Here is a 25,707-nt window from a genome sequence, read left to right as displayed (position 1 = left end):
TATCTTGTCTGATATGTCAAATGAAATTATATTTCTTCAATGCTTTCTTACAACAACAAATTGCAAAAGAAAATATTGAACTCCTAATCATTAATCAGTCTGGTTTCTGTTCAATGGGTGAAATCACAAGTGTATTGCTCTCATCAGTTCATAACAGAGGGTTTTTTCATTGCACACAATTTGTTGAATCTCAGAATAATTCTGTACAACCACTGAAAAAAAATGTTAACTATTAAAATATTTATTTAATGAAAACACAAAAATTTATTTTTTAACGGAAAATTGCAAAATCACATATTATATATTTTTAAAGGTCAAATATATATCTAGGTTTTTATTTTTACACACAAATTTAGTTAATATCTCATTTTTTCAGTTAATATTTAATATCTAATCTTTCTAACATAACTTTTTAACTCTAAATTTCAACTTTTTAACTCTGAAAAAAAAAAAAAAAACTTTTTTAACTCTAAATTTTATAAAGCGTGAATCCTTGAAATTTACAAAAGCCTGACAAAAAATTTAGCTTTTTTTTTCCCTCAAAAATTTTTTGAAGATTCCAAGGAAGAGTTAGCTGGTGGCTGGTGGGTCGTGGGCTACCGAGTCCAGTTATTTACTTGGGTAAAATGTGTGCCTGTAGCTGCATCATCTGCGACTCCGACTCCGACTGAGGAAGCGCGCGGAATACAACTGACCCTTTAACGATCCGAAAGGACGAGGATTCAGAAGCTAACCCAGATCTCCAAGATCTCCTCTTGGTACCCTAGAGATCCCTGATAAACCACCGATTTTGACGCAATGGCCAAACTTGAACAGCTAGACGATGAACCGAAGCAGCTCAATATCAACATCAAAAAGAAGAAAAGAAATCATGGGTCAACCACTTTCTTCGTTTTTGTGGATTATTTATTCCTCTTTATCTTCCTTGGATTCCTCTGCTTCATTCTCTTCAAGATGGTTGGAATCTAATTTCATCCCTATCAGTCTCTTTCTTAAATTCCTTTTTACCAGGTAATTCTCCAAACCCACTTCCTTTTTTCTTTAATATATATGTATATATTTGCTGCAAATGATGAAAATGTGTCCAGGTTTTAGCCTGATAGGCATTGGTGAAAGAAAAAGTTTGTAACTTCAGAGTTGTGTATGAATCTGTAGATGATAGTAATTATATGAGCTAAAAGACGTGAATTCCCATCTTATGCTATTTCCATTTCATTTTCATTACGATTTTGAACATTTTTCTTTTAATTTACAGGTTGCATTGTCGCTAACCTTGCATTCAAATAGAAATCATTCTAAAATACTTGATTTTTCTACTGACATGGGTGGTAGTTGGTTGTCCATAACTTCCAAGATTTGTTTAATCTTAGCTGTTTTTTTGTGATGGCTAGAAACAGCATAAATATCTACAGGCTAAGGTGTCTGCCGGTAGTTCTAGTAGTTACAACATGAGTTGTTGAATCATTATGGTCATATGGTCCTTGAACGAATTAAAATAGAAGGAAATAAAGTAATTCATGTTTGTCATCAGTCAGTAGTGGGGAAATTGATTTTTTGGGGACTTGGCAAATTCTTACTTCATCCTTGTTTAATGACAAAGGTATGTGGTTGATATTTTTTTCCCTTGCATTTCATTTACGGTGAATCCAATTATGCTGCAAAGGATTTTCCTATTACATGTTTTTCACTCATTTACCCTCTTATTCTCTATATATGAAATTGTGCTAGAGCGTAGAAGTAAAACTATTTACCATAAGAAACCTAGCAGTAAATTTGCTGACTTTGTTCCCTTATTTACCCCATACTTCTGACATATAAGATTGTGCTAGAGCCTAGAGCTGCATCTATTTACTATAAGAAACTCTAACAGCAGATATACAGAGTCCTCCTTGGCCAACAATGAGCATAACTTTGTTGAATTTGTTAAGATTTTGTATGAATCATTCCCTTCAAACTTTTTTACACAATATAGAGAGATTTTCATATCTAATGCTATGCTTTGAAAAATTAACCTTCTTTCTTCTTGTTCTTGCTGGCACATGCATCAAAGGAACTCATGAAAATGAGGAGAACTAAGTTATACAGACTTGACGAATTTTTGTTGACATTTTGGATTCTCACTTTAATGGTTCATGTATCAGCTTTTGTTAGCTTACTTACCTGGAATTATCTTACTGATTCTGCAGGATATGTTTCTTATTAGACATTCAGATATCTAGTAGGATGTTCCAAGTTCCTACTCTAGAGGATTTGCAGTTGTTGTCTTTGTTTTCTTGACAATATCTGTCTTCATGGTGAGAATTTATGTCTTTGTTAGATTCTTGACAATCTCTGTATTCTCTTTTAGCAGATATACTTTTTACATGTATGCCTCCACATGTAGAACCTTATTTGCGATTTGGGATCTTGTGTTACTGTTGATATTCTATTTCATCTTTGGTTTACAAAAATAAACTAAACGTTATAAGTAAAATCCTTGTGACCTCTCACTACTGGTTACTTAGGCTTCCCCTAAAGAACCAAGTTGAGCAATGGACAATTGCAGCATCGAATGTCATTCCCGTGTATTCATTGGGGCGCTTTTAGCTACCAATTTCCTGGCTTTTTTTTTCTTTTTCTTTTTCTTTTCTTTTCTTTTTTTTTTTTTTTTTTTTTTTGGGGGGGGGGGGTGCTTGGTAGTGTGTTTTAACCATTATAAGTAGTACATTACTAGTCAGTGGCTTTGATTTTATTTCATTAAGGGATAGTTTGAGTACCTATATACAGAATATTTCAGTGCACACAAGCTCTTGTATTGAATTCTCAGTCATTGGATTAGATGATAGATTTTAGTGCACGGTTTTTGGGGTGTTGAATCAAACCGAAAAACCGTACTGAAAGGTTAATTTTATATATATTACACTTTATATAAATTACAAATAGTTTAACTAGGTATTATATGTATAATATAATTTGTATTAGTAACTAACTTTAAAACTTAAATGGTAATTCAAGTATGAATTTTCATGAAAAAAATTGCATAAACTTGCTTTAAGTACCGAGAATCGTACTGAATTAAACTGGAATTAAAAAATCGAAAACTATATGGAATCGGAACTGAAACAATAAAGGACCAAATTAGAATCATACCGAATTTTGGTTCGGTTCCAGTTATTAGGTAAACTCAAAAAGAAATCGGAACTGCATACTCCTACTGATATACACACTGAACGAGCTTCCTTATGCAAAAATGGAAAATTAGTTTGTAGTAGGAAGAAGAGGTGAATGTAAATACTGTTGGTAGTTAACAGCACTTAAGCTTGGTTAAAAGCACATATTTATTGGAAAATAAATGAAAAGGTGATCATATATCTAGCAATATGTATTAGCCTGGTTTAAGCACATCATTTAATAAATAAATAAATAAAATAAATAGAAGTGGCCACATGGTCAGCAGCAGCAGGAAGAAAAAGACTTGGTGATCCATATGTGCATTTAAGTTGGTCTTTATCATCCAAACCTAATAAGTATTAGTCAAGAATTGCTTATAACTGAATTGTGTCTTTTTTATCATAATCAATGATGTGTACCCTTGGATTTAGTCATGCAACGGGCTTTTTGCATTTTTAAATTAAAAAAAAAAAATCCTTAAACTCTGGTTCGAGAAAAAAAATTTTCAGAACAGAGTGAAAATTAATTTTACAGCACTTTTATGCGTTTTAAAAGCGCGGTAAATTACGAAGCAGACAATTTAATCTATGGATCGTCCATTTACATAAGCTGGATTTGGCTCTGTTACTCTTCTGATATCATTGATTTGACCTGTATGCAAAACTAATACATGAAAGGAATGTTGGGTTTTTTATCACACAATAAAGTGCAGTCTATGGATTCTTTCTTTCTTGCTTTATTTTCTTCTTTGGTTGATGTAGTGCCCTGTTGTATGTTAAACTACGAGCGCATATTGTTCCTTTGATGAACTGTGAAGAGAATTCTCCGCCTCTCTCTCTCTCTCTCTCTCTGCTCCAGGGTTGATGATAGCATATTTAGAACAATATAAATGGACATGTTTCCTTATGAAGATAGGCATTAGTGACAGCATCTAGATAATCATAATTTATTGATCAGAAGTGCAGACTTGGACTGGTACATCTTGACAATGGAAGCGGGACAGGGTTAAGGTCCCATTCTAATACTAGACTAGTACATCCAACGGTACTTATTTGCATATTAAAAAGAGAAAACTTAAAAACATATGAAGACTTCCATAAAACAAACCCCAAATTCAAACATCTATTACACTAAAAACTTACTCAGCACCTAGCATTGATACTAGCTGCTGTTTATTAGGAAGCAGCAGTGCATTCTCAAGGATGAGCAGCTGGTGTAACAGGACCAGCACTGCCAGGATTTGGGACCTCGTACCCTGGGTTTGGGACGAATGGGTTTGGGATGAATGTGTCATCTCCTCCTGGAACATAGCCTCCAGTGCCTGGACCAGAGCCACCAGTGCCGGTGTATGGACTGTGGGAAGGAACACTAAAAGCGGGTGGCGCCAGCACCCTGCCAATGCCCGGAATGAGGAAGCTATGGTCATCAGCTCTAGGGTGATGATATTTAAACAGAAAATCAGATTGTTTCAAGTTCACATCCTTGGAATCCTGTGGACTTTGGTTGGATTTCATTGGAACTCGGCGCCCAGCAAGTGCTTGCCTGGATATGGCAAACAAAACAAGTAGAGTAATAAGATACAACTTGCTTGTGTGAGCCATTTGAAGAGAACGAATGCAGAGAATAGAGATAGGAAATGTAAATATTTGATGGTGAACAAGAAAGAAGAGTTGGGTCTTCTTATACAAGTTCAGAATCCAACCGAGTTTGGCGGTGATTTACTGGCATGCATCATTCCCTCATGCATGTGTAGCGTAGAAATAAATGCATATAAGCTTCAAGGGAATGAGAAATGATAAGAGAATATATCTTTTCAATGGAACCTTTTAGGGCTGTTAGGTGAGATGATCTTTAAGGCGTTAATAAGAGCTTTTCCTCTTGAAAAAGCCATAAAATGCAGATTTGTCTATGAACATCGTTTTCAGAAAAGTTTCCACTTGAGGTATAGGAAACATTTGTTAACGAATAACTTGATGTGTCAGTTGGATATATAGAGTGATTGAAGTTGAAAGTATTGAGGTTAAACTTCATTACTAACTATTTTTACTTAATTTCATGTCTCCAACTCTTGCGGCCAATAAATTGATCACGTATTTGATTAATTTAATGTGCCTCCGCAGTAGGTGTAGGCCCACAGGATTAGAATATAAACTTGCATGGTTTTATGAGAGGATCGGTGAGAGAATCCTCCCTGTCCTTCGACACAAGATTAGATGCTAATTTCAAACACTTGCAGTCTCCCAAAAATTACCCATATCAAGTGAATCTGACTTTTAGTTACATGCCTCCACCACATAATTAGTGACTGCAAACTTTTACCATAAGCATGAGCATCAGGAAGAATTGGAGCCTCCAGCCTCTTGCACATTTGAAGATTATTCAAATATTGGTCTCATTTTGTTGTATTCACAATGGTTTTGTGGGGAATTGTCTTTTCTTAGCAGAAAGGACAGAAAAAAAAAAATCCATTATATCCTGTTGTGTATGATCACCAATTTACTGTATTTTTCAATCGAGTACAAGTTAGTTGAAGCATCAAAGGGTTTCTGTTCTAATATGATTCATTCATTCACTTTCCTCCTGGTTTGCCTTATTGCATGCAGAAATATAATCCTTGACAGCAAATGAAATCATATTAACACAACTATAATGATTCAGTTCATTTTCTTGATGAAAGCTGTTTTGCAAGGTTTCTGTAATGCACAGCAATACAAAAGGGGTGACAACAATTTACCTGCCCCATAACTTCTGAGAAAATTCCACCAGCCTAAGATTTTTCTTAAATTTAGTGAGGCTCAAAAAGCCAAAATATTACAATTATGTCAGCCCCATTTGTAGCTCTGTAATAAACAACAAAATTATGGGTTTGGTCTTTCCTCAGAAAATCTTGGAAGTTGAACAAGGGAGTTCACCCTTGTGACCCCTTCCAAACCTGACCAACTCTGATCTTCACCTGTCACTGTTTCCCCAGTTCCATCAACTTCAGCTCCTAATTTTCCATAATTGTCATTTTCTTCTGATGATCTCACAGTAAAGTTCCTTTGCAAACATGGCTCAGATTTCTGGCCATCATCTGATTCAATTGCATTACCAGAATGGTTGCTTTGGAGCGTTGCAGAAGAAAAGCACTGTTCCTCATAATCAGATTCTGAATCCATTTTCCCATCCAAAAATAAACAAACTACTGCACAATCATCCATTTTTGAAGTTGGGTATTTGAGCTTCCATTCACGAGCAGCTGAGTCCACCAAGATTCTCGCAGCTGATGACCTCGTCGGGGCTGACGATACGATCTCAACCACCTCTTCATTGCTCAAAACATCCCAAACCTGTAGTAACATCAATATAACAGTTGTAAAAACAGATAGTGATTGCTTAAAACTGAAATTTAGGAATTTAAATGAAAATAGGGATGCCAATCCTTTTAACTGGAAACATAAAACATTACAGAACAGAAAGAAAATGTTCTAAACCACACTCACTAAGCATAACTATATTTGACGTTAACAAGTATCTGAAGATGCATCATTAAGTTCTCGACTATTGGTCTCAGCTCTAATAATCTATCCAGCAATTCCTTCTGTTCCACCACAACCAAGATCATCTACTTGCTCAAAATATTTCATCTAGTTTGATGTTTATAAAGAAATATCACATCACCAACATCGGCTATTGGTCTCAGCTCTAATATTCAAGGGTAACAAACATGCAAAACTCTTGCACAAAATTATGACTCAGCATTACAGCAGCATTTTTCTGATACCTATCATGGAGTTTGCTACTTTGGTTTGAGTTAATATCATCAGTATCCTTGTTCTTGAGAAAACAAGCCACCATAAAATCAGTCAACCACATTGAGCCTTAAGTTTATATGCCTCAAAGAAAGTGATAAGGCTTGATATAAAATCAACAAAACAATTATTATTATTATTTTTCACTGCCATGATGTTAGCACAGTTTATATTCTTAGTTCATAGATTACAGAACATAGCTCAAACGAATTCATTTGGTAGTCAAGACAAAAGGCCTTGATTATTACAAGACATTAAACTTCAGAAATTTCATAGTGATCAATTCTCATCGGTTATGATTTCAATAGAATAAAGAAATTTAGATTCTCATTAACAGATGGAAAATGAAATAGGAGGAGAGAAATTGAGAGATGAAAATCATACCCCATCTGATGCAAGAACAATGAATTGATCTTTCTCTGTAAGTAGGCGGTGAGAAAATTCAGGTATGGAGATCACCCCATATTCCTTTAAACAGAAATCCCCAAATGCCCGTGCCATTGCTAGGCCAGGGGCATCATCAAATGGCAACCAAACTCTTGGTACTTCAGGTTCATCTTGCAATGCAAAGACCCTACCTTTACACCTCTTAATCCTTTCTGCTTCCCCTGTAACAATTCATTTTACATAAATTGTTGAGCTCTGGCATAGAATTAAGAGAAAAGTACAAGAATATACCATGTGATATCATCGATGGTTTACTTTTAAGGTCTGTATTTTAATTTTGTGTCAAAATAGTATTTCATGATATTGTACACTTAACGATGAATGGTAATTTCTAGATTCAGTCCTAATATGAAACTCATATCACATATTATTTGACTATAAAATTGAACCACATATTCCAAAATAAACCACAAACTCCAGACTGAAAAATCGGTAAAACCACATATTACTTTTTTTTTTTTTACTTTTCTCTAGATTCAAATCACCAAAAGATCTAATCACTAATAATGACTTACTTGGCAAATCAGGTTTCAGATCAACAGTCAACTGGATTGCAACCATAGAATCATTGTTATCCTTGGATCCCATTATTGCACGAGAATCTCCAATATATCCCATGAAAAGATTGGAGCCCTTGAACACCACAAATAAACATATATAATAAGCCCAAAGTTAAAACCAAAAGAATATGTAGAGCACTGATGAAGCTCATAGCATACCTGTTTTACTATAGTGACAGCAGTGCTACCACTGCAGAAGCAGTCCAAATTAGGATGGGATCTCAGCTCTTTGTCCATGGCCTTGTAGGACTTGAGGAATGCTTCTCTCCATGCAGAATTCAGTTTATCTTCTGTGGGTCCATCTTTCTCAGAGTCTAGAACATCTGATTTCTTTGAGTTCCCTTTAAAACAGGTTTGACCTGACCCATTTTGCTTTGATTGATTAGAGTGCAAGAATGACAGTAACTTTATTGGCAGGGCATCCCTCACCTTGCGGGCAACAAGATGGCCATGTGGACCATGGCCATCAAACACACCACAGAATGTCATATCTTCTGACATGAAATCCTACACAGATTCAAAGTTGCATAAGCAAATTAACTTTCCAATATTCTTGAATACTAATTAAAATACAATGAACAGAACTCACTTCCCAGACAATCATCGCGTCCTGGTTTATGCCCTTGCGACCCTGCTGTGTGAATATACAAGAAGTTCGGCTCTTTCCATTGGTGAAAATCCTGTTGGGTATAGAGGGTAAATGCTGCAGTGCAGCTATGTGATCAGAGAATGTTCTTTTAGTTTTCTTTTGCCCACAGAATCCAATTCCCAAGCATGGAGGGGGAACTGCATCTCCATTGCTTCTACTACTACTACAAGTACTTCGGCTACTAGTTGAGACACAAGCCCCCATTTGTTCAACAGCAGAAAGAAGACATCTGCACTGTGTGTTTAATGAACAAGACTCCTCCTTTTGACAGAACAGATCTCACATGAAACTCCAAATTTTGCTAGAATGGTCAACCAAGAAAAAGACTATCAAACACCAAAGATTCCCACCCATGAAACCACAGGTCACTTTACACCTCAACCTCTCAATATAGAAAACTGGGATCTTTTTAATTTTAGTCAATGACAATCTGGTGGAGATTACGTAAATCGACAATGAAACCAGCTGAACATAAAGAAGAAGGCATTAGTTAATTGAATTTTTTATCACAAGCATAGAAAACTCCCCTAACAAATCAAACAAAACAGGCATTAAAAAAATCTTCCATGTGACCTTGGAATAGAATATGCTTAAAAAGGTTGTCATAATCCTCTGTTCTCATGTCCAATCACATTAACACACCAGTTGGAGATATATAGAACTACTGAAGCCAACAAATCAAGAGCACACCAGGAAACATGAATCCTGTCCTCTTCTCAAACAATAAAAGCGTTAGAAAGAAATTTTGTCAAACTTTCCACAGCTCATAAACTGCTTTTATACATAGAAAATATAAAGACGCCAACGAGATCTATAATTTAAATTATCTTTTTCCTCAAACGGAGGAATTCAAACCAAAATCCTCCTTCTAAATATTAATGTTGGGAGGTATATTCAAAACAAAATAACAAAAGGAATATGTATGGATAGTTCTCAAATTCTTACCTTTACCTTGAATCCACCAAGAGAACCACACAGAAGAAGAGGTTAAAACAAAGAACAAGGAAAAAGTTATGTCCGTTTGTTTCCACAGAGAATGCTGGATTCTAGAGCAAACTACACATCTATGATCAAATTTTCAATTTTCAATTTTCAAAATTTGGCAGAAGCTTTAGGAAAGAAACCATGTAAAGAAATTTGAAATTTAGAGATCATCCCATTAAAAAAAAGGTAAAAACATTCCATAATTCTAAAAGACTAAAAGTAGACTCTACAAAGAGGGGGAGACAGAGAGAGAGTTTGACAAACTTTGAATTCCCACTGGAGAGAAAAACGAGAAGAGATAAAGGAGAAACAAAAAAGCAGAAAAGGACGAAAGGAAAGTATGATTTTGTCAAAACAGAATAAAAGATGGCCTAACAAGAAAAAGAAAAAAAAAACAAGCTATCAAGAAACTATTATGCGTAATTATCATTAAGAAAATAATTAAAAAAGAAGGCACAAAGATAGTAAAATATTCATCAACCCAGAAAATGCACCAAAAACAGAATGAGAAAGGAAAGAACTTTACCAAATTTCCATTTCTGAAGAGCCATAAAAAAAAATGGAAATCATCAGTCTACCATAAGCATTTGGTGTGGAAACTAAGTAAAGCAAAAGTTTTCATTTTTAGAAATGAAACAAAATAGTCAATAAACCAAGTCTAAAATCATGTAATTTCTTTTCGTTTCCTCAGTTTTCTCAGTAATCAAACAGAGTGTAGTAATGAAGTTTTTTAAAGTTATGAAGTGAAGATCCTTAAACAACTATACATAAACGAAGAACTCATGCATTAAGTGTTTAATCTCTAAACTAACGGTTAAACAAACAAAGACACACAAACACGAAAAGATCACATTGATGATCAAAAGATAAGCCAAAAGAACAAGCTAAATCATGACAAAACAGAAAAAAAAAAAGAAGCGTTCTTGCTGCCAGAAATGGCCACTAAAACAAAAGGGTACCTTTGATCAGGAGCGATTTCACAGTTTAAGGATCAGAATAGCAAAACCCACAAACAGAGAGAGAAGAGAGGGCCTGAATATAATACTAGAGAGAGAGAGAGAGAGAGAGAGAGAGGTGGTGTATGCATTAATTACAAAAGCAAGGACACAGGGAAAGAGAGAAAGAGATGGCCCGTGGCCGGCAGTTACTCTCTGCCCAAATGATGGCAGATACAAAAGTTGGACGCGCCAACATTAGGCGCGTTGTGTGTAATGAAAGGATTCATAGTTGCTGAGCCTTGTTGCAGTTGCTAGCTGTTTTAGTTAATAGTTAATAACTCACAGCTTGTAATAATCATTTCTTGTCTACAGTTTATAAATTCTCTGTTTTTTAAAACAACAAATTATTATCATCATCATTAACCACACAATATCATCTTTTCACACATTCTTTCACTTTAGTTTGTCCAATTATTATGCCTATTTCTGAAATTTTAAAAAAATATTATTAATATTTTTTCCCATTATTTTTTTTCTACCAATTTGGTGTTTTTTCTTCAAACAAATTCTAGATCTAAATCTTTTTGAATCCCTTTTTGGGATTAGTTTTTTCTGATCTATTATTGATAAATGGATCATTAACCATTTATGATTAGAGTTTGAATCTGCAAATATGGATAATAGTTTTTCATTATGTGGTGATGCAAATTCTTTCAAGAGTTTTAGAGAAAATCATCAAATTCACTTGTCTCATTATGAATCACTCCAAACCCAACGAGATGTATTTATTTCTTTAACAAAATTATATTTTACATAAAGATAAATATCCAGCTAAATCTTACTCATATCAGGGGAAAAAATTAATGATTTTTTGAATTTATATTTTTTCTTGTATTGATATTTCTATAAAATGAGAAAAGTTTTACTGTTAAATTCACTCAAATCAAACTAAAAAGCAGTATTAAAAATTAGAACATGAATGAGATAAATTAACTTGTTTAATTTCATTTAAATTTAATTAAAAATTAAATATGATAGATTTTTTTTTATTTTAACATATTTTGTGGGATGATGTGGCATTATTTAATTAAAAGAAAAAATTTTCCAAAATGGAAAAGGTTGCAAGTGGGAGCAAACCCCACTGAGTCACTCATCCTCTGTGACTGTGTGTAAGCTTTGCTGTCTTCCCCCTTGCTTTTGTAGGTCTCTGTTTCTTTTTCTTTTCTTTTTTTATTTTTTATTTTTTATTATAACAAATACACAAAAAAAAAATATAAATGCCTTTTTTGAAGATACGTTACTTTGCAGTGTATTGGAGAGAAAAAGTTGATGGGCCTGGCTCGGCCTTTTATTGTATGCAATATTGCCCTATCCCCTTCCTCCCATAATCATTCATTCCCATTAGAACTCAGCTGCCCACCCACTCTGTAAATAAATAAATAAATACTTTATATAATTTAATAATTATAAAATTTCTCATTCAAGATATAGCTTTGCTGATTTTTTTTTTCACCTCTGAAGTATAGACAATGAGTAATGCATGGAGTTCAAACATATGTTCACTACTCATTATGAGATATTCGCATGAAAAAATAGATTATTTATATAATTTGATGTCTAAGATTTATTTTGATAAAATTAATATGGTTTTTCTTTCTTTTACTTTTTTTTTTCCATTTATTTTATTATAAAATTTTATCCTCTTTGTAAAGTTTCAAATAATCTCAAAGATATTAAATTAGGATGATTTGTTATAAATATAAAATGTACAATAGTGAAAAAAGAAAATGTTTATTGAACCTTAATGAAATTTTTATCATGGACAAAATTTTATCCTTATTTTAAAGTAATTAGGCATTGAGTTTAATATTCATTGCCATTTCTTTCTAAATTTACGGTTAAAATTACATTAATATTAAATCTCGTTTAACGATTTTAAGGATTTAAAAAAATTGTACCACCTATATGTATATAATGAATAAGTAATGTAATACTTATTAATATTAAAATAATTTTTAAACTTTAAATTAATAATAAATTAAATACTAACGAGAGTCATTGCTAGGATGAGTAGTATTCGCTTAAAACTGAAAAAATTAATCGAATCAAATTAATTTAAAATTTTAATTTAGTTTTTTATTCATTTCGATTCGGTTTGATTTTTAATTTTAAAAATTTTGATTATTTCAATTCGGTTCGGTTTTAATCAGAAAAAAATTAAAAAAATTAAATCAAATCGATTTAGTAATAATAATATATTATTTTTAATAATATAAAGAAATTAAATCATATTAAAATTAAAATATTCTAATTAAATTTTAAAATGTTAAAAACAAAGTTTAAAAAATAAAAAAAAAATATTAAAAATTTATATCGATCAAATCAAACTGAATTAAATCGAATCAGACTAATTTTAATTTAATTCAATTTCTGACTAAAATCTATTCAATTCGATTTTTATAAATACTAAAAATTTAATTTTCAATTTATTCCATTCAGTTTCACCGAATGCGCACCCTAGTTGTTGCTTTCTATCATTTAAATACTGGGCATGTATGCCAGTTTGTGTTTTGGTACTTTTTGCTTCACAAGTCACCCGTTCCCTGCAACTTTACCTTACAAAATAAACATCCCAAAACTATATTGTTTAATTTGCTTAATTAATGTCAACTTGTTTGTCATTGCTATAATATTTAATTCTTGAAAAATTAAGCATTTATAATTTGCATTGAGATTAAATAGTTATACTTTTATAAATATTGAATAATGAAAAGATTAAAAATAAATTTAATAAATTATACATTTTACGTCAATTTAAAGTTAAAGTCGAATTATTAATCTTTATTTAGCATTCGAAAATTTAAATATATAGTATGGTTAACGATTAAATATTTACCAAATTGATGTGACGAAAATATTAAAGAGTTTTTGAGAATCCAATTGAATTTCCAAAGGATGAATCTTGTTCTACATGATGTAAAGTGAAGTAGTGGACAAAACTTTTCAATTTTCATACTGCCTTTTGTTTTTTTTTTTTTAATGGGTGTACAAAGATGAGCTTCACCAATAACAAAGAAAATATATTTATTGCTTATACTGTTTGTGGGTTGATTCATCACAAGAATTAATAATCTGTTTCCAAAAACTTTTCCCCATTCCTTTTTTTTTCACTTTTGACTTTCTATGGGGAGATGATACCATATGCATATCCACAATTCACAATTCAAATCTGATTAATTCATTTAAAATCAAAATTGTAAATTAAATTAATCAAATGTTTCCTCTTTTGATTCATTTGTAACTCGATACTCTCATATTTTCCTCTTTCTTAAACCTAATTTCTTATCTTCCTTTCTCATGAGAGACGATCTGCATCAATCGACTATCGATGAAAAATAAGATATTGTTGTCCCTATTAAGAGTTCCAGAAATATTCTGATCGTCATTTATAATTTTTGTATGATGGGAATATTTCTCACATATAATTCAATCAATTTTCAGAATATGTAGATCTCTTTGACAGATTTATGGCATCCTTTAAAGGGAGATGTTGTTGTCCCTGATAAGTTTGATGAGGAGATTGCAACCCGAATAAATCATGATGCTAAAAAAATGCCAAGAAACACTAAACATAACAATGTTACAGGTTTTCCTTTCTTTTTAACAGGATGCCTCTAACAACATTCTTGTGAATGTTAATTTGACAGGTAACAGTGAAACGACTCATCTCGTTAAAGGTCGGGATAGCTGAAAGCAATGATCGTCCTGTAACGACCCGAAAATCGGACCGCTACCGGAGCTAGGATCCAGATCGGCTTAAGGCCGCCGGGACCCATAGCAAGTCTAACATACAACCTGTACACCTGTTTAATCCCATACATGATCAACACATACATAAAAATTTTGAACTTTTCTCATTCATTTACCAAACTCAACCTGTGCATGCACAACTCATGAGCAGAACCATCAAACCCCACACTGGAGTTCTTATCAAATACTCCAATGGGGTAACATATTATATTTCAGGTTTGGTTTACATAACATCATAAAATATTTCATTAAAGGATCATGTAATCAAAAAGGGATTAACAACATACTAGGGTCAAGCACAATTCTAAACCTCAATACTCATCATTACATTACATAGATGTACTATACATTACATCATTCTCATGTCCACAACTAACTATTACATAGAACATAACTTTACTCTTGACTTCCTACTCTATCCCGTACCTGCAAACCTGAGAGATTAAGGGAAAGGGGGTGAGCTACTAGAGTTCAGTGAGCAGAATAATAAAACATTATATTTAAAGTTCATGTTTTCATGAAATGCATCGCATCACATCACAAACAAATCACATTAAGGATAAACTTGTCACCAATAGTTCTCTACATATCCAATAGTGCCAAGGACGTAGAATGGGTCTTCCTGGACTTCCTCTTACATAACATGTCATAACATTCCAATGTGCCAGGGACGTAGAATGGGTCTTCCTGGACTTCCATACCATATCATCATCATACCATATCATACGAGGACTAATGGATCATTCAATGTTCATCCACATCAACAACATAATATGCAATGCAACATATTCGTGAATTCTAATGCAAACAACCTAATATATCTCATGGTATTCATGATGCGTGAATCATGCTAAAACTTTCATTATTTGCTTTGAAACATAAAGAGTCATTCTACTCACCTCAGGCTAGCTCAGACAAGACTCTGAAACAGCTATCTCATTGCTGGGGTCCTCGGTTCCTCGGGTCTGAACCTACACAGGTAGACTCAAATGAGGGACCAAATACACAAGAACATGACTTTAAAATACTCCCCAAAAACCCCCTAAAACACCTTAAAACAATCATAGAAATCATGCAAAGGAAGGCTGAACAGGGCACTTTCGGCGGCCGAAAGTCCCTCCAGAGCCGAAAGTCATGCACCTTCGGCGGCACTTTCGGCGGCCGAAGGTTCCTTTCAGAGACGGAAACTCATGCATGTTCGGCGGCACCTTTGGAGGCCGAAACTCCCTTCCAGAGCCGAAAGTCCACTTTCAGGGGCAGGGTTCGGCAGCCAAAGACTGGCCTCCACAGGCAGGTTCGGCGGCCGAAAGTCCTTTCGGCTGCCGAACCTGAGTTCTTCCAAGGCAGAACTCAGCCTCCAATCATGCACATTTGCCTCCCAAACCATTCAATTCAAACACAACACTTCCACAACATGCATACACACATACATAAGCTCCTAGGGGCTTCAAACTATCCTAAACCCCAACTACAACACATCAAACATACATAACAACCCACATTGCTAAAAAACTCAACATAAACCCATAAACTTAAAATAACCTAAACAAGCATTTCTACCCCATAAACCTTTATAAAACTTGTTTAAAACATAAAATAAGCTAAGGATCTACTCTTACCTTTTGGAGATCGAGAGGAGAGGCGATCTAACTCGGAGGTGGGAGAAATCTCACTCCTTGGGTCTCCAAGCTCTAAAACTTGCTCTTTTTGCTCAAATATCTTTAAACCAAGATAAAACTTGTTAAAACTCGAAAGATTGGAGGAAAACATCAAAAATCAACCATGGGAGAGCATGGACTCACCGTTGGCCGAAAATGGGGAGAAAACTCGCCTGTTTCGGCCATGGAGCCCTTATATAGGGGTTGGCCAGACCACCTTCGGCAGCCTAAAGTGCCTCCAAAACTCATGCAAGTTCGGCGGCCGAACATGGGGTTCGGCGGCCGAACCTGAGCCACTTTCGGAAGCCTAACTTGCCCCCCTAAACTATCCCACGTTCGGCGGCCTCCTTGGTCTTTTTCATTCAAAACTTAATTTCCTTCTTACTTAAAATCATAAAATACATTAAAACATTTTATAAAAACATGATTTTACCCTTCTAGAGATTTTCGACATCCGAGATTCCACCGGACAGTAGGAATTCCGATACCAGAGTCTAGTCGGGTATTACACGTCCTATGTTGGAACTGCCGAAAACTCGGCAATCCTCGGACAGTTAATGCATTGAAGGATTTGATTACCAGTTACAAGCCGAACATTTTATTTTTTATGAAAATAAAAACTCTTAGATTTCGTATGAAATTTTTTCGTAATTTTTTACATTTTAATGGTTGCTTCTTGGTCAATAAACAAGGATTAGGAGAAGATCTTTCGTTAATGTGTAAGAGTCATGTGTTTGTTTCTATGGTTGACCTTTCTTCAAATTTTATTGATTCAGTTGTTTCGGAAGGTAATGTTCAATGGATGTTTACTAGTTATTATTAGTTTCCGGAATCGCAACGACGACGTCAGTCTTGAAACTTTATTCGAATTTTATCTCGTAGAAATTCTCTTCCATAACTTTGTTCGGAAAATTTTAATAATTTATACTTGAGATATGAGAAAAAAGGAGGAGCATATTTGTCAAATTATCTTTTGCAGGAATTTAATTTTGAATAATTATAAATCTTTGTTAGACTCTAAAACTGATATTTCTGTTAGATGAGTTCATCGTAATACTATTTTAAATACTCATATTTTGGTTAGAGAATCTATTAAGTATAATTATCTATTTGTTTGAGATGATATCTTTTTTGTTTGATAAAATTTTATTAATACAATTAATAGTTTTATTTTTAAAAAAAAATTAAATTAGTCAAGTAAAAATCAACTTTTTTTTTATTTTAGAATTTTAATTATATCATTGACATTAAAATTTTAATACAAAAACATCAATCCTATAAATTATCAAAATTAAATTAAAATCGATCATAATATCATATATATCATATTTGGTTAGACAAAATTCAACAATAACTCATAACATTTTTTTTATCGAAGATATCATAATTTACTTCAATTTTTAAACAATATATTATTGAATAGATAATTTATTAGATTAAATACTAAATGTGGTGGCATAATATCATTAAAGAAGAAATTATATAATCCTTTGAATGATCACATTTACTTGATAATGATGATTAAATGATAATATATTTATATGTAGGGAAACAATGAACAGTTTTTCTGACTCTTGTTGGGTTTTTTTTATTTATTCAAATTTACTATTTGTTTTGCAGTCAAAAAGAGAGTGGATATTGGCATTTACTAATGAATCAGTACAAAATAAAATGATGAAGAGAAGAGAGGGTAATGGTAAAACTTTAACTTATCTTCTTTACAAAGGAATCCATTTTTTTAAGTAAAAGAATTCCCTAAAAGCACATTCTCTCTACACAACCCATCAATCCACTCAACTCCATATTTTTAAAAAGTTAAAGTTAAAAGGCAAAACAGAATGTTGGGCCACGTCAATTTGCACATTGGGCTTCATGGGTTTAAACAAAACAAAAGCATTGGGCTCACTGGATTGCTGCAGCATTAACACTTCGTCTTCTAACAACTCATAATTTAAAAGAAAAAGATCGTCTTAGACACGGTGTCTGTCTGCCTATTTCATTATCTCTCCGATAATTATGGCAGAAAATAATGAAATTCCAGGAAAAAAAGTTGCTATTCGTTAGTCTTTACAATAAGCAATCTCTAATTTTTGAAGATATTGATGATTGACTTTTCTCTTCAACTCCTCTCTTCCCCTTATCCTTTTTTTTTAGTTCTCTGCCTAATTTTTGGCCATTTTTGCTATGCCTATTCACCATATTAGCTTACACGTATTGAAATTAAAATTGTTCAAAATAAATAATTCTATAGTATTTTCAATAAATCATTAGAATGAGTCAAATAAAAATATAATTACATTTTTAACCAATTGAAATCCCTGCTGCAAAGGGTAAAACGGTCCTTTTATTAAATTTATGTAACAGCTACTGCTAAACTTCTAACTATCTTATTTGGGGGACAATTAATGAGCTGAATATTTATACTATTTTTTATTATGATTTTTTTTTGGGCATAAAAAATTTAAAAAATATATATAATTGGATGGACGGTTTAATTCCTTCTATCAGAGTTTTAATCTCAATAATTATGTGTATAAGATTATTTTTGTATGTGAAATTCAGCATTAAATTTATGTTTATTTTTTTTAAAAACATTAAAAAAATAGAATTTAAAATTTTTTATATATATTTATCATCCGATTAAATTTATAAATATAAATTTATATTTATTAAATTTAGTATATAATTAATATAAGCTATATATATTTTTAAGTATACATAAATTTGATAGTAAATATTTAATTTAAAGTTTATTAAAATTATTATTATTATATATATAATATTTATGTAAATAATTTAAACTTGAGATTAAATAAACGTAATGAACGGGAGGAGGACAAGCATGAGTGGCTCTTGATAGGCGAAGCAGAATTGCAGAAAATCTACATCGCAAGAGGCAACATGTGATTTGCGTTTACACAGTTTTTGCTGTCGTTTTCCTCTTCTCTCACCATATATAATTATTTTTAGATTTTTTTAAAAATTACTTTTATTATGTATTTCCTTTTTCTTATTTTCTGGTTTTTTCTGGTTGTTTTTCCTCCTTTCCATCGCAATATTTCTTTCCCAATTAATTTCCTAAAATGTCAAATCAAAATATCTAACTAAAAAAAGAGCTCATTCATTTTTTTTTTGCTAAATTTAATTTTGATAACAATAATTTAAAAATTCACTCTTATCTTATATTTATAATTAGTATACATAAATTCACATATTGAATTTACAATAAATCAATAATATTATAATTTATCTTTTAAAATAAGACTTAATTTATGATAAAAAATTATCAATTTATTTAAGAAATGGCACCATCAAATTTGTTTGAGAATGACTTTGTGATATTATCTTCTTCCTCACCCTCCTTGCTTCACAATTTTGTTTCTAAAAAAAAAGAAAAAAAAGTTTCTGTCAATAGTGTTACCGTTATTATTGCATAATGTCATGTGTTGGCATTCAAAATTAAATTATGTGATAATAAATTATGTGATAAGGTTTCGATTAAAAAATAATAAATTTTATTTAAAAAAAACATTCAAATATTTCAGGACTTCAAACACTTTAATTTATAAATTTAAATATCAGCATAACGATTATAGACATCAACCGTCTCATATTTTTTTATTTATAGAATAATCACTCGCGATAAAATTTTATTGTATTAATTATTATATAAATATAAAAAAATTATAAATTATAATTAATTTCTGTATTTTAACATAAATCAATTTATTTAAAATATCTGAAAACAATCATTTTATTAACCTCAATATATCACAAAATAAAGCACTTAAATTAAATATTCAAATTAAAATTATTATTTCTAAAATATTTAACAAATATTGGTTTTTAAAATAAAGATTGAATGACAATGTTTACTATATTTTAGAAAATAATTGTAAATTACTACAAATAAATTATGAGGAGAATTTGACATTGAAAAATAATAAATAAATAAATATTTTTTGTATAATTAATAATTTTTTTTTTTGAAATCGGATAGATATAATAGTAAGAAGAAGAAATGAATTAATTAATTTAATAAAAGGTGATGAATCTGTCAAGGGAGATGCTATGAAAGAAATAACTGGTCAAAGAGGAGGGCCCACAGCATTATGCTTATTAGTTTAGCGCCATGCCGTGGAGAAAAATAACGTGTCGCTTCGTCACATTTATCTTTTCTCTATCACCTTATGACCCCATTTTTTGATTCGGTGTGTTCGTATGCACCTGCACTTTTTTTTAAAAAATCATAGTACAAATAAATTAAATAAATAATATAAATAGACTCATAAAATTATTTAAGTATTTCAAAAAAATTCACAGTGATAAGAAAAAAAAAGTATTCAATTATAAAATTTTAATATTTACGTCATAAATATGATATTATTTGGATTATGTACAATATTAAGAGAAAATCTAAAAAGGTAAAATTTTGTAAATGAGGATCAATAATATAATTTGGTAAAAGATAAAATTAATTCTCATAACATATGTAAATATCAATATTAAAAATAATAAAAATTATTAATTATTTTAAAATTCATTAACTAATATTAATTTATTAAGTTTTTAATAAAGAAGGAAAAGAAAAAGAGAATAGTCAGATGTTAGAGATGAATTTTGATTCAATACCTGCTTCAATTGGGGCGGTCAAAGGCCGTCTGAATTAGGATAGGATAATAGTAAAAATTAAACTATTTAATTTCAAATTTAATTTATATTAGAATTCATTTTAAATTTAATTAATAATTAATTTAAATTATATGAACCTGTTCCTAACTAATTAAAAATTAATTTAAATTTTTAAAATTTATTTTAAACTCAATTATTATTATTTAAATAAAATTTAAATTTATTTAATCTTATATTTTAATTAATAATTTATATAAAAAAATAATTTTCATTTAGAAATTTAATATTTTTTTAAAAATGTAAATTTTAATTTTTAAATAAAAAAATATATAAAATTTATAAATATTATTACAAAATATATTTTTTTATGTTAAATTAATTATTTATATAAATAAATTTGATAATATTACCTATAATTTAAATTCACAATAAATATTATTATTTAAATTTAAATTTATTTTAAATACGATAATAATCATTTAAATTTATTTTATTAAAATTTAATCGGGTGAAATATTAAAAATATTCAATTTATTATTATTTTTAATCCAAATTAAAATTTAACATTTTATTAAAAAAATTTTAAATAAAACTTATTATAATAAATTAAATTGAATAATTCTAAACTAATTCAAGTTCAACTCTGAATCAATCTCTGGTCAAGTCTAATGATCAATTAATAATAATTTCACAAATGAAGTAATTTTTTTTTTCTTGTGACTAATTGAAAGATTCAACTTTTTTTTCTTTTTCCAATTGGATTGCACTACTTGCTGGAGAAGCCGTGGACCCAGTTCTAAATTAAAATTAAATTTAAAAAAAAAAAGCAAATGAAAAAAAATTATAAAAATAAAATAAATGAAGGAAAAATGAAAATTTCATTGAGTTGAGAGAGACAGATGAGTCCCATAAATGATAAATCAGGTGCTTGGATGCCTTAATTATTTGGGTGGGCATCAATATTTTCACTCTCAGTTCTTTCTAGAAATCAAAAGCTCTGTGTTTGTTGCATTCGGATAATCTCTGGATATTTTTCTTTTTTTGTCTCTTTCTTGGATTAAGCACCAGCTCTGCTTTTTTCCTTGAAAGTTGATTCTTTTTACAGTTTTCCATTAGAAGGAAAATTTGCCATCTACTTCCCACTTTAGAATTCCATTAAGCTTCAAATCTTTATCAGGATTCTGTTGAAATCAACCTTCTACTCTCATCATTTACTCATTTTTATCAGATTTCTCTTTCATTCTTGGCTTTGTTGGGGTGGTTTCTGGCTTGATTGAAAGCGTTTTGCTCTATGGGATTTTGATTAAACTTGAAGAATTAACGTTGAAATTTGTGGTGTGTTGAACCAAGTTGTTTTCTTAGATTTTGAACAAGGCAGAGCCAAGAGTTGAAAGAGGATAAGGATATTGAGTTTTCTTTAAGTTTAGAGCAAAGCAACAAAACACAAACATAATTAGAAGAAACAGAACATCCCAAATTATAGCAATCACTATCTCCTTTTTTACTTTCGCCAACGAAAATGATGCCGGAAATTTGTGTTTCCGGTGGCGCTGGATTTTGACAGCATTGCCATTTACCAGCCAAGACTTTCTATTGAAACAGAGAGAGAGATATAAGTTTTGAGTTTTTCTTTTTCTTTATATTTAGCTGTCTAAACGTCAAAAAATAGAATTCTCTTGCAATTCTGTTTCTGCTCATCACTTTCTATCTCTAAAAAGAAATCAAATCCCGTCAATTTCTCCATCTCTCCCTCTTTTTTCTCTCCCTCCATCTCTTTTTGTTTCTCTCCTCTGTTTTTCCTTTTCTGGGTAGGGAGGGAAACTAAATTTCTCTCCTTTCTTTCTCTTTCTCCACCTCTCTCGTCCTCTTTGTCCTCGAAACCATGATTTTTGAGAAGGGGTCAACCCAATCAAACCTCGACTGCTTCCTTCATTGCACAACTCCAGTAGTTCCATCTCAATTCCTCCCCAAGGTTTCTTTTTTTTTCTTCTTCTTTATTTACTATATTGCTTTCTTTAATCTAAATTTTAATTTCATTTGTTGTATCATGTTTCTGTTTCTTGATTGCAGACAGAGATTAGAAACTTAAACCGTTTATGGCACCCATGGGAGAGAGACACAGTTGAGTATTTTACCTTGGGTGACCTATGGAATTGTTTTGATGAATGGAGTGCATATGGGGCTGGAGTTCCAATTGTCTTGAACAATGGTGAAACCTTAGTCCAGTATTATGTGCCATATCTCTCTGCAATCCAAATTTTCACAAGCAATTCCTCCGTGAAAGGTTTCAGGTAATTGCAATCCTCCTTTTACCCTTATTGTTTATAATTGTTGTTGATAGTATTGAACAATTGAAATTGCTTTAAAGCCCCCAAATAAATTAGTTCTTTTTTGGCGAGAATTGCATTCCATTTGTGTTATTTTGCTGTTTAGGCATAGCTTCTGAATCGTTCAAACTGTGCAATATACAAAATTGATTGATGGATTATGTGATTTTGAGGGTTCATTGTTGGAAATTGAAAGAAGTAACCTGTGGTATGTTTTGGGATTGATTTATTAGGGAAGAGACTGAGTCAGGTGATGGTGAGACGAGGGATTCATTTAGTGATTCTTGTAGTGAAGAGAGTGAGAGTGACAAGTTATGGAGGTGGGATGGTTGCTCATCAGAGGAAGGAGGATTGGAGCAAGACAATCTCTGGCGTCTCAATGATAGATTGGGTTACCTATATTTTCAATATTTTGAAAGATCAACTCCATATGGAAGAGTTCCGTTGATGGATAAGGTACTTTTGCTGATTCATTTGGTAATTTTCTGTTGTTCAAACCTTATTGGGAGTTTTTTTAGTTACTGTTGTTTTCTTTAATCAGCACTCAATCTGCCTTGTTTTCCCAAGACCATGTTCGGCTAAAAACAAAATAAAGGACCGTTACGATTGAAGAAAACAACTATAGATTTGTCAAGAATCATTTGAAATCCTTTTCATTATGAGCATCTGATAAAGATGAATTAAACTTTTGACTATTGAACAAGGAACTACATGCTTTTTGTCTCCATAGTTTCTAAAATTTATGCGTTTATTATCACTTTATACAAAACATATTAGATTCATTTTTTCCCGATTTTTAAGTTCATTATAATGTGAGCATATGTTCTGGTGTTTGATCTGTTATTTGTCTTTATTACTTTTACTGTTGTCCTTGATTCCCTTCAACAAGATGAGTTGATCTTTTGGTAGATCATGACCATTTAAACAACAAATTCTTCATGTCCCTTTCACAGCATTAAAGTAGTGTGATTCTGTTGACACCTTATGCGCATTTTGCTTGCAGATTAATGGATTTGCTCAAAGATACCCAGGTTTGATGTCCTTGCGAAGTGTGGAGCTTTCACCAGCTAGTTGGATGGCTGTTGCTTGGTCTCTCTCTCCCTCTCTCCCTCTCTCATACACGGACACATGCACGCGCACACACACACACACACACACACGACACCCACATGCATACACATACACATACACATACACATACACGTATGCAGGACATGTAATACTATTGTAGAAGGCATGTTGTCGTACTGTATATAGATGGTAAATTTTGGTTCTGCTATTGAATTTCAAGGTTGAGTTAGATACCCATTTATACTAACTAATTATGTATATTTTCACAAACATTTGCATCATTATATTAATTTAGAAGAGAAGCATATTAATGAAGAAATGATTCAATGTTCTATTCAGGTACCCTATCTATCACATTCCCATGGGGAGAACCATAAAGGACCTGTCCACATGCTTTCTTACGTACCACACCCTTTCGTCATCTTTTCAAGGTGTCCTTCCAAATACTTGAAATTTTTTATATTAGCTTTCTTTTTCACCTTTATTGATTTTTATACTGAGATAGCTGCGTCTACAAATGAGATTGACTTGCATGGTATATTATTTTGGCTTGATATTTCTGGCTATCCAGATATGGACCTAGACGATGACATTGAGAGTCCAGAAAGGAAGCGAAAGGAAGGGGAAAGCATCTCGCTGCCCCCATTTGGTTTGGCCACATACAAGATGCAGGGAAATGTGTGGGTCTCAGGCAATTGTGGCAGGGACCAAGAAAGGCTGGTGTCACTTTTGAGTGTGGCAGATTCATGGCTAAAGCAACTGAGGGTCCAGCACCATGACTTCAATTACTTCACAGGGATTAGGCGTGGCTAAAACCACTACCTTTAACATTTTAACTTTTCGAAACCCATGAGTATAGCTAATCACTAAAATCCTTCCTTTTCTCGGATTTCTGGTTTCGTGCCCAAGTGGCTTGTGTGTGAGGATTACAGCATGGGTTCTCGCTATCCAGCATCGTTGCATATAAGCTTTGTATTAGAGCTAATCCATGTATTGAAGTTTGATCATGAAAGAGGGTGTGTGAGATGACTTGACCCTCAAATCTTTTTTTTTTCCTTTCTGCTGATCTTAGTGGCAAATGGGGCTTTCCTTTGTGTAGAGTTTCGTGGATGAAGTCCGAGAGAGATAAAGAGAAAATGCTACCTCTTCAACCTCTGAACTCTTTTCTGGATTGTGTAACAGTTTCTTGACCATAATGGAACCAAAGGAAATGAGGAAAGTGTTGAAGTTTTTGCAATCTCTTGGCTTTTATTTTATTTCTTACAGATATTTGCAAATTAGGATTACTTGATTCCCTTCCTCTATTTAGAGCTTGCAGCTGATGGGAAAGTAAAATTTAAATAAAAGGATTTTATGTGGGGTCCTTAATGTTGCTTATAATGCCTCTGGTTTGGCCTGCACCAACCAATGACACCTTTTTTTTTTCCCTCTTCTTTCAGTGCAGGGAATGGAAAATAATAAAATTGAAAATTCTTTATACCCACTATAATCCTGCTTGACTTGTATCTTCCCACACCCATTAGTATCTACACACTTTCACACTTGTGGAATTGTGGCTCATGGCGCAGAAGCTCATATAAGTTGGTGCTGAAGCACATTTAAAAGTTGATTACTGACATAATAATTTAATAATGGTTAGGGGGATAACTCGGCTGTGCTTTTTTGGCACTATATGATTGGTATGTTAACT

The 25,707-nt window shown here is 32.1% G+C and overlaps 2 protein-coding genes and 1 long non-coding RNA gene across 8 annotated transcripts; 2 read left to right on the top strand and 1 right to left on the bottom strand.

Moving 5' to 3' along the window:
• The first annotated feature begins 453 nt into the window (after positions 1-453).
• On the top strand, positions 454-2,473 carry LOC110629468. Its single transcript, XR_002490211.2, has 2 exons — positions 454-1,011; positions 2,187-2,473. It is a non-coding gene; the product is annotated as an uncharacterized LOC110629468 (long non-coding RNA).
• Positions 2,474-5,785: 3,312 nt separating this feature from the next.
• Positions 5,786-10,818, bottom strand: LOC110629985 (probable protein phosphatase 2C 52). Of its 6 annotated transcripts, none has more exons than XM_021777246.2 (7): positions 10,541-10,818; positions 9,171-9,309; positions 8,538-9,062; positions 8,108-8,455; positions 7,904-8,021; positions 7,326-7,549; positions 5,786-6,479 (listed from the first exon to the last, which is right to left on the bottom strand). In XM_021777246.2, exons 3-7 carry the CDS (start codon positions 8,799-8,801, stop codon positions 6,009-6,011), a joined length of 1,425 nt encoding a protein of 474 aa, XP_021632938.1. In that variant the 5' UTR covers positions 8,802-9,062; positions 9,171-9,309; positions 10,541-10,818; the 3' UTR covers positions 5,786-6,008. The 6 variants fall into 6 exon arrangements, with proteins under 6 accessions (XP_021632938.1, XP_043805465.1, XP_021632937.1 ...); XM_043949530.1 differs by having other exon boundaries at positions 9,171-9,302; XM_021777245.2 differs by lacking the exon at positions 10,541-10,818 and adding an exon at positions 9,543-10,515.
• Positions 10,819-21,554: 10,736 nt separating this feature from the next.
• Positions 21,555-25,254, top strand: LOC110630358. Its single transcript, XM_021777813.2, has 6 exons — positions 21,555-22,591; positions 22,690-22,910; positions 23,180-23,402; positions 23,950-24,035; positions 24,357-24,448; positions 24,589-25,254. Exons 1-6 carry the CDS (start codon positions 22,502-22,504, stop codon positions 24,828-24,830), a joined length of 954 nt encoding a protein of 317 aa, XP_021633505.1. The 5' UTR covers positions 21,555-22,501; the 3' UTR covers positions 24,831-25,254.
• The last annotated feature ends 453 nt before the right edge of the window (positions 25,255-25,707 follow it).

This window comes from Manihot esculenta, chromosome 13 (genome assembly GCF_001659605.2).
Source record: "Manihot esculenta cultivar AM560-2 chromosome 13, M.esculenta_v8, whole genome shotgun sequence".
In the NCBI taxonomy this organism is placed as follows: domain Eukaryota; kingdom Viridiplantae; phylum Streptophyta; class Magnoliopsida; order Malpighiales; family Euphorbiaceae; genus Manihot; species Manihot esculenta.
The sequence above is the reverse complement of the archived record's forward strand: the minus strand, read 5'-3'. Positions and strand labels throughout refer to the sequence as shown.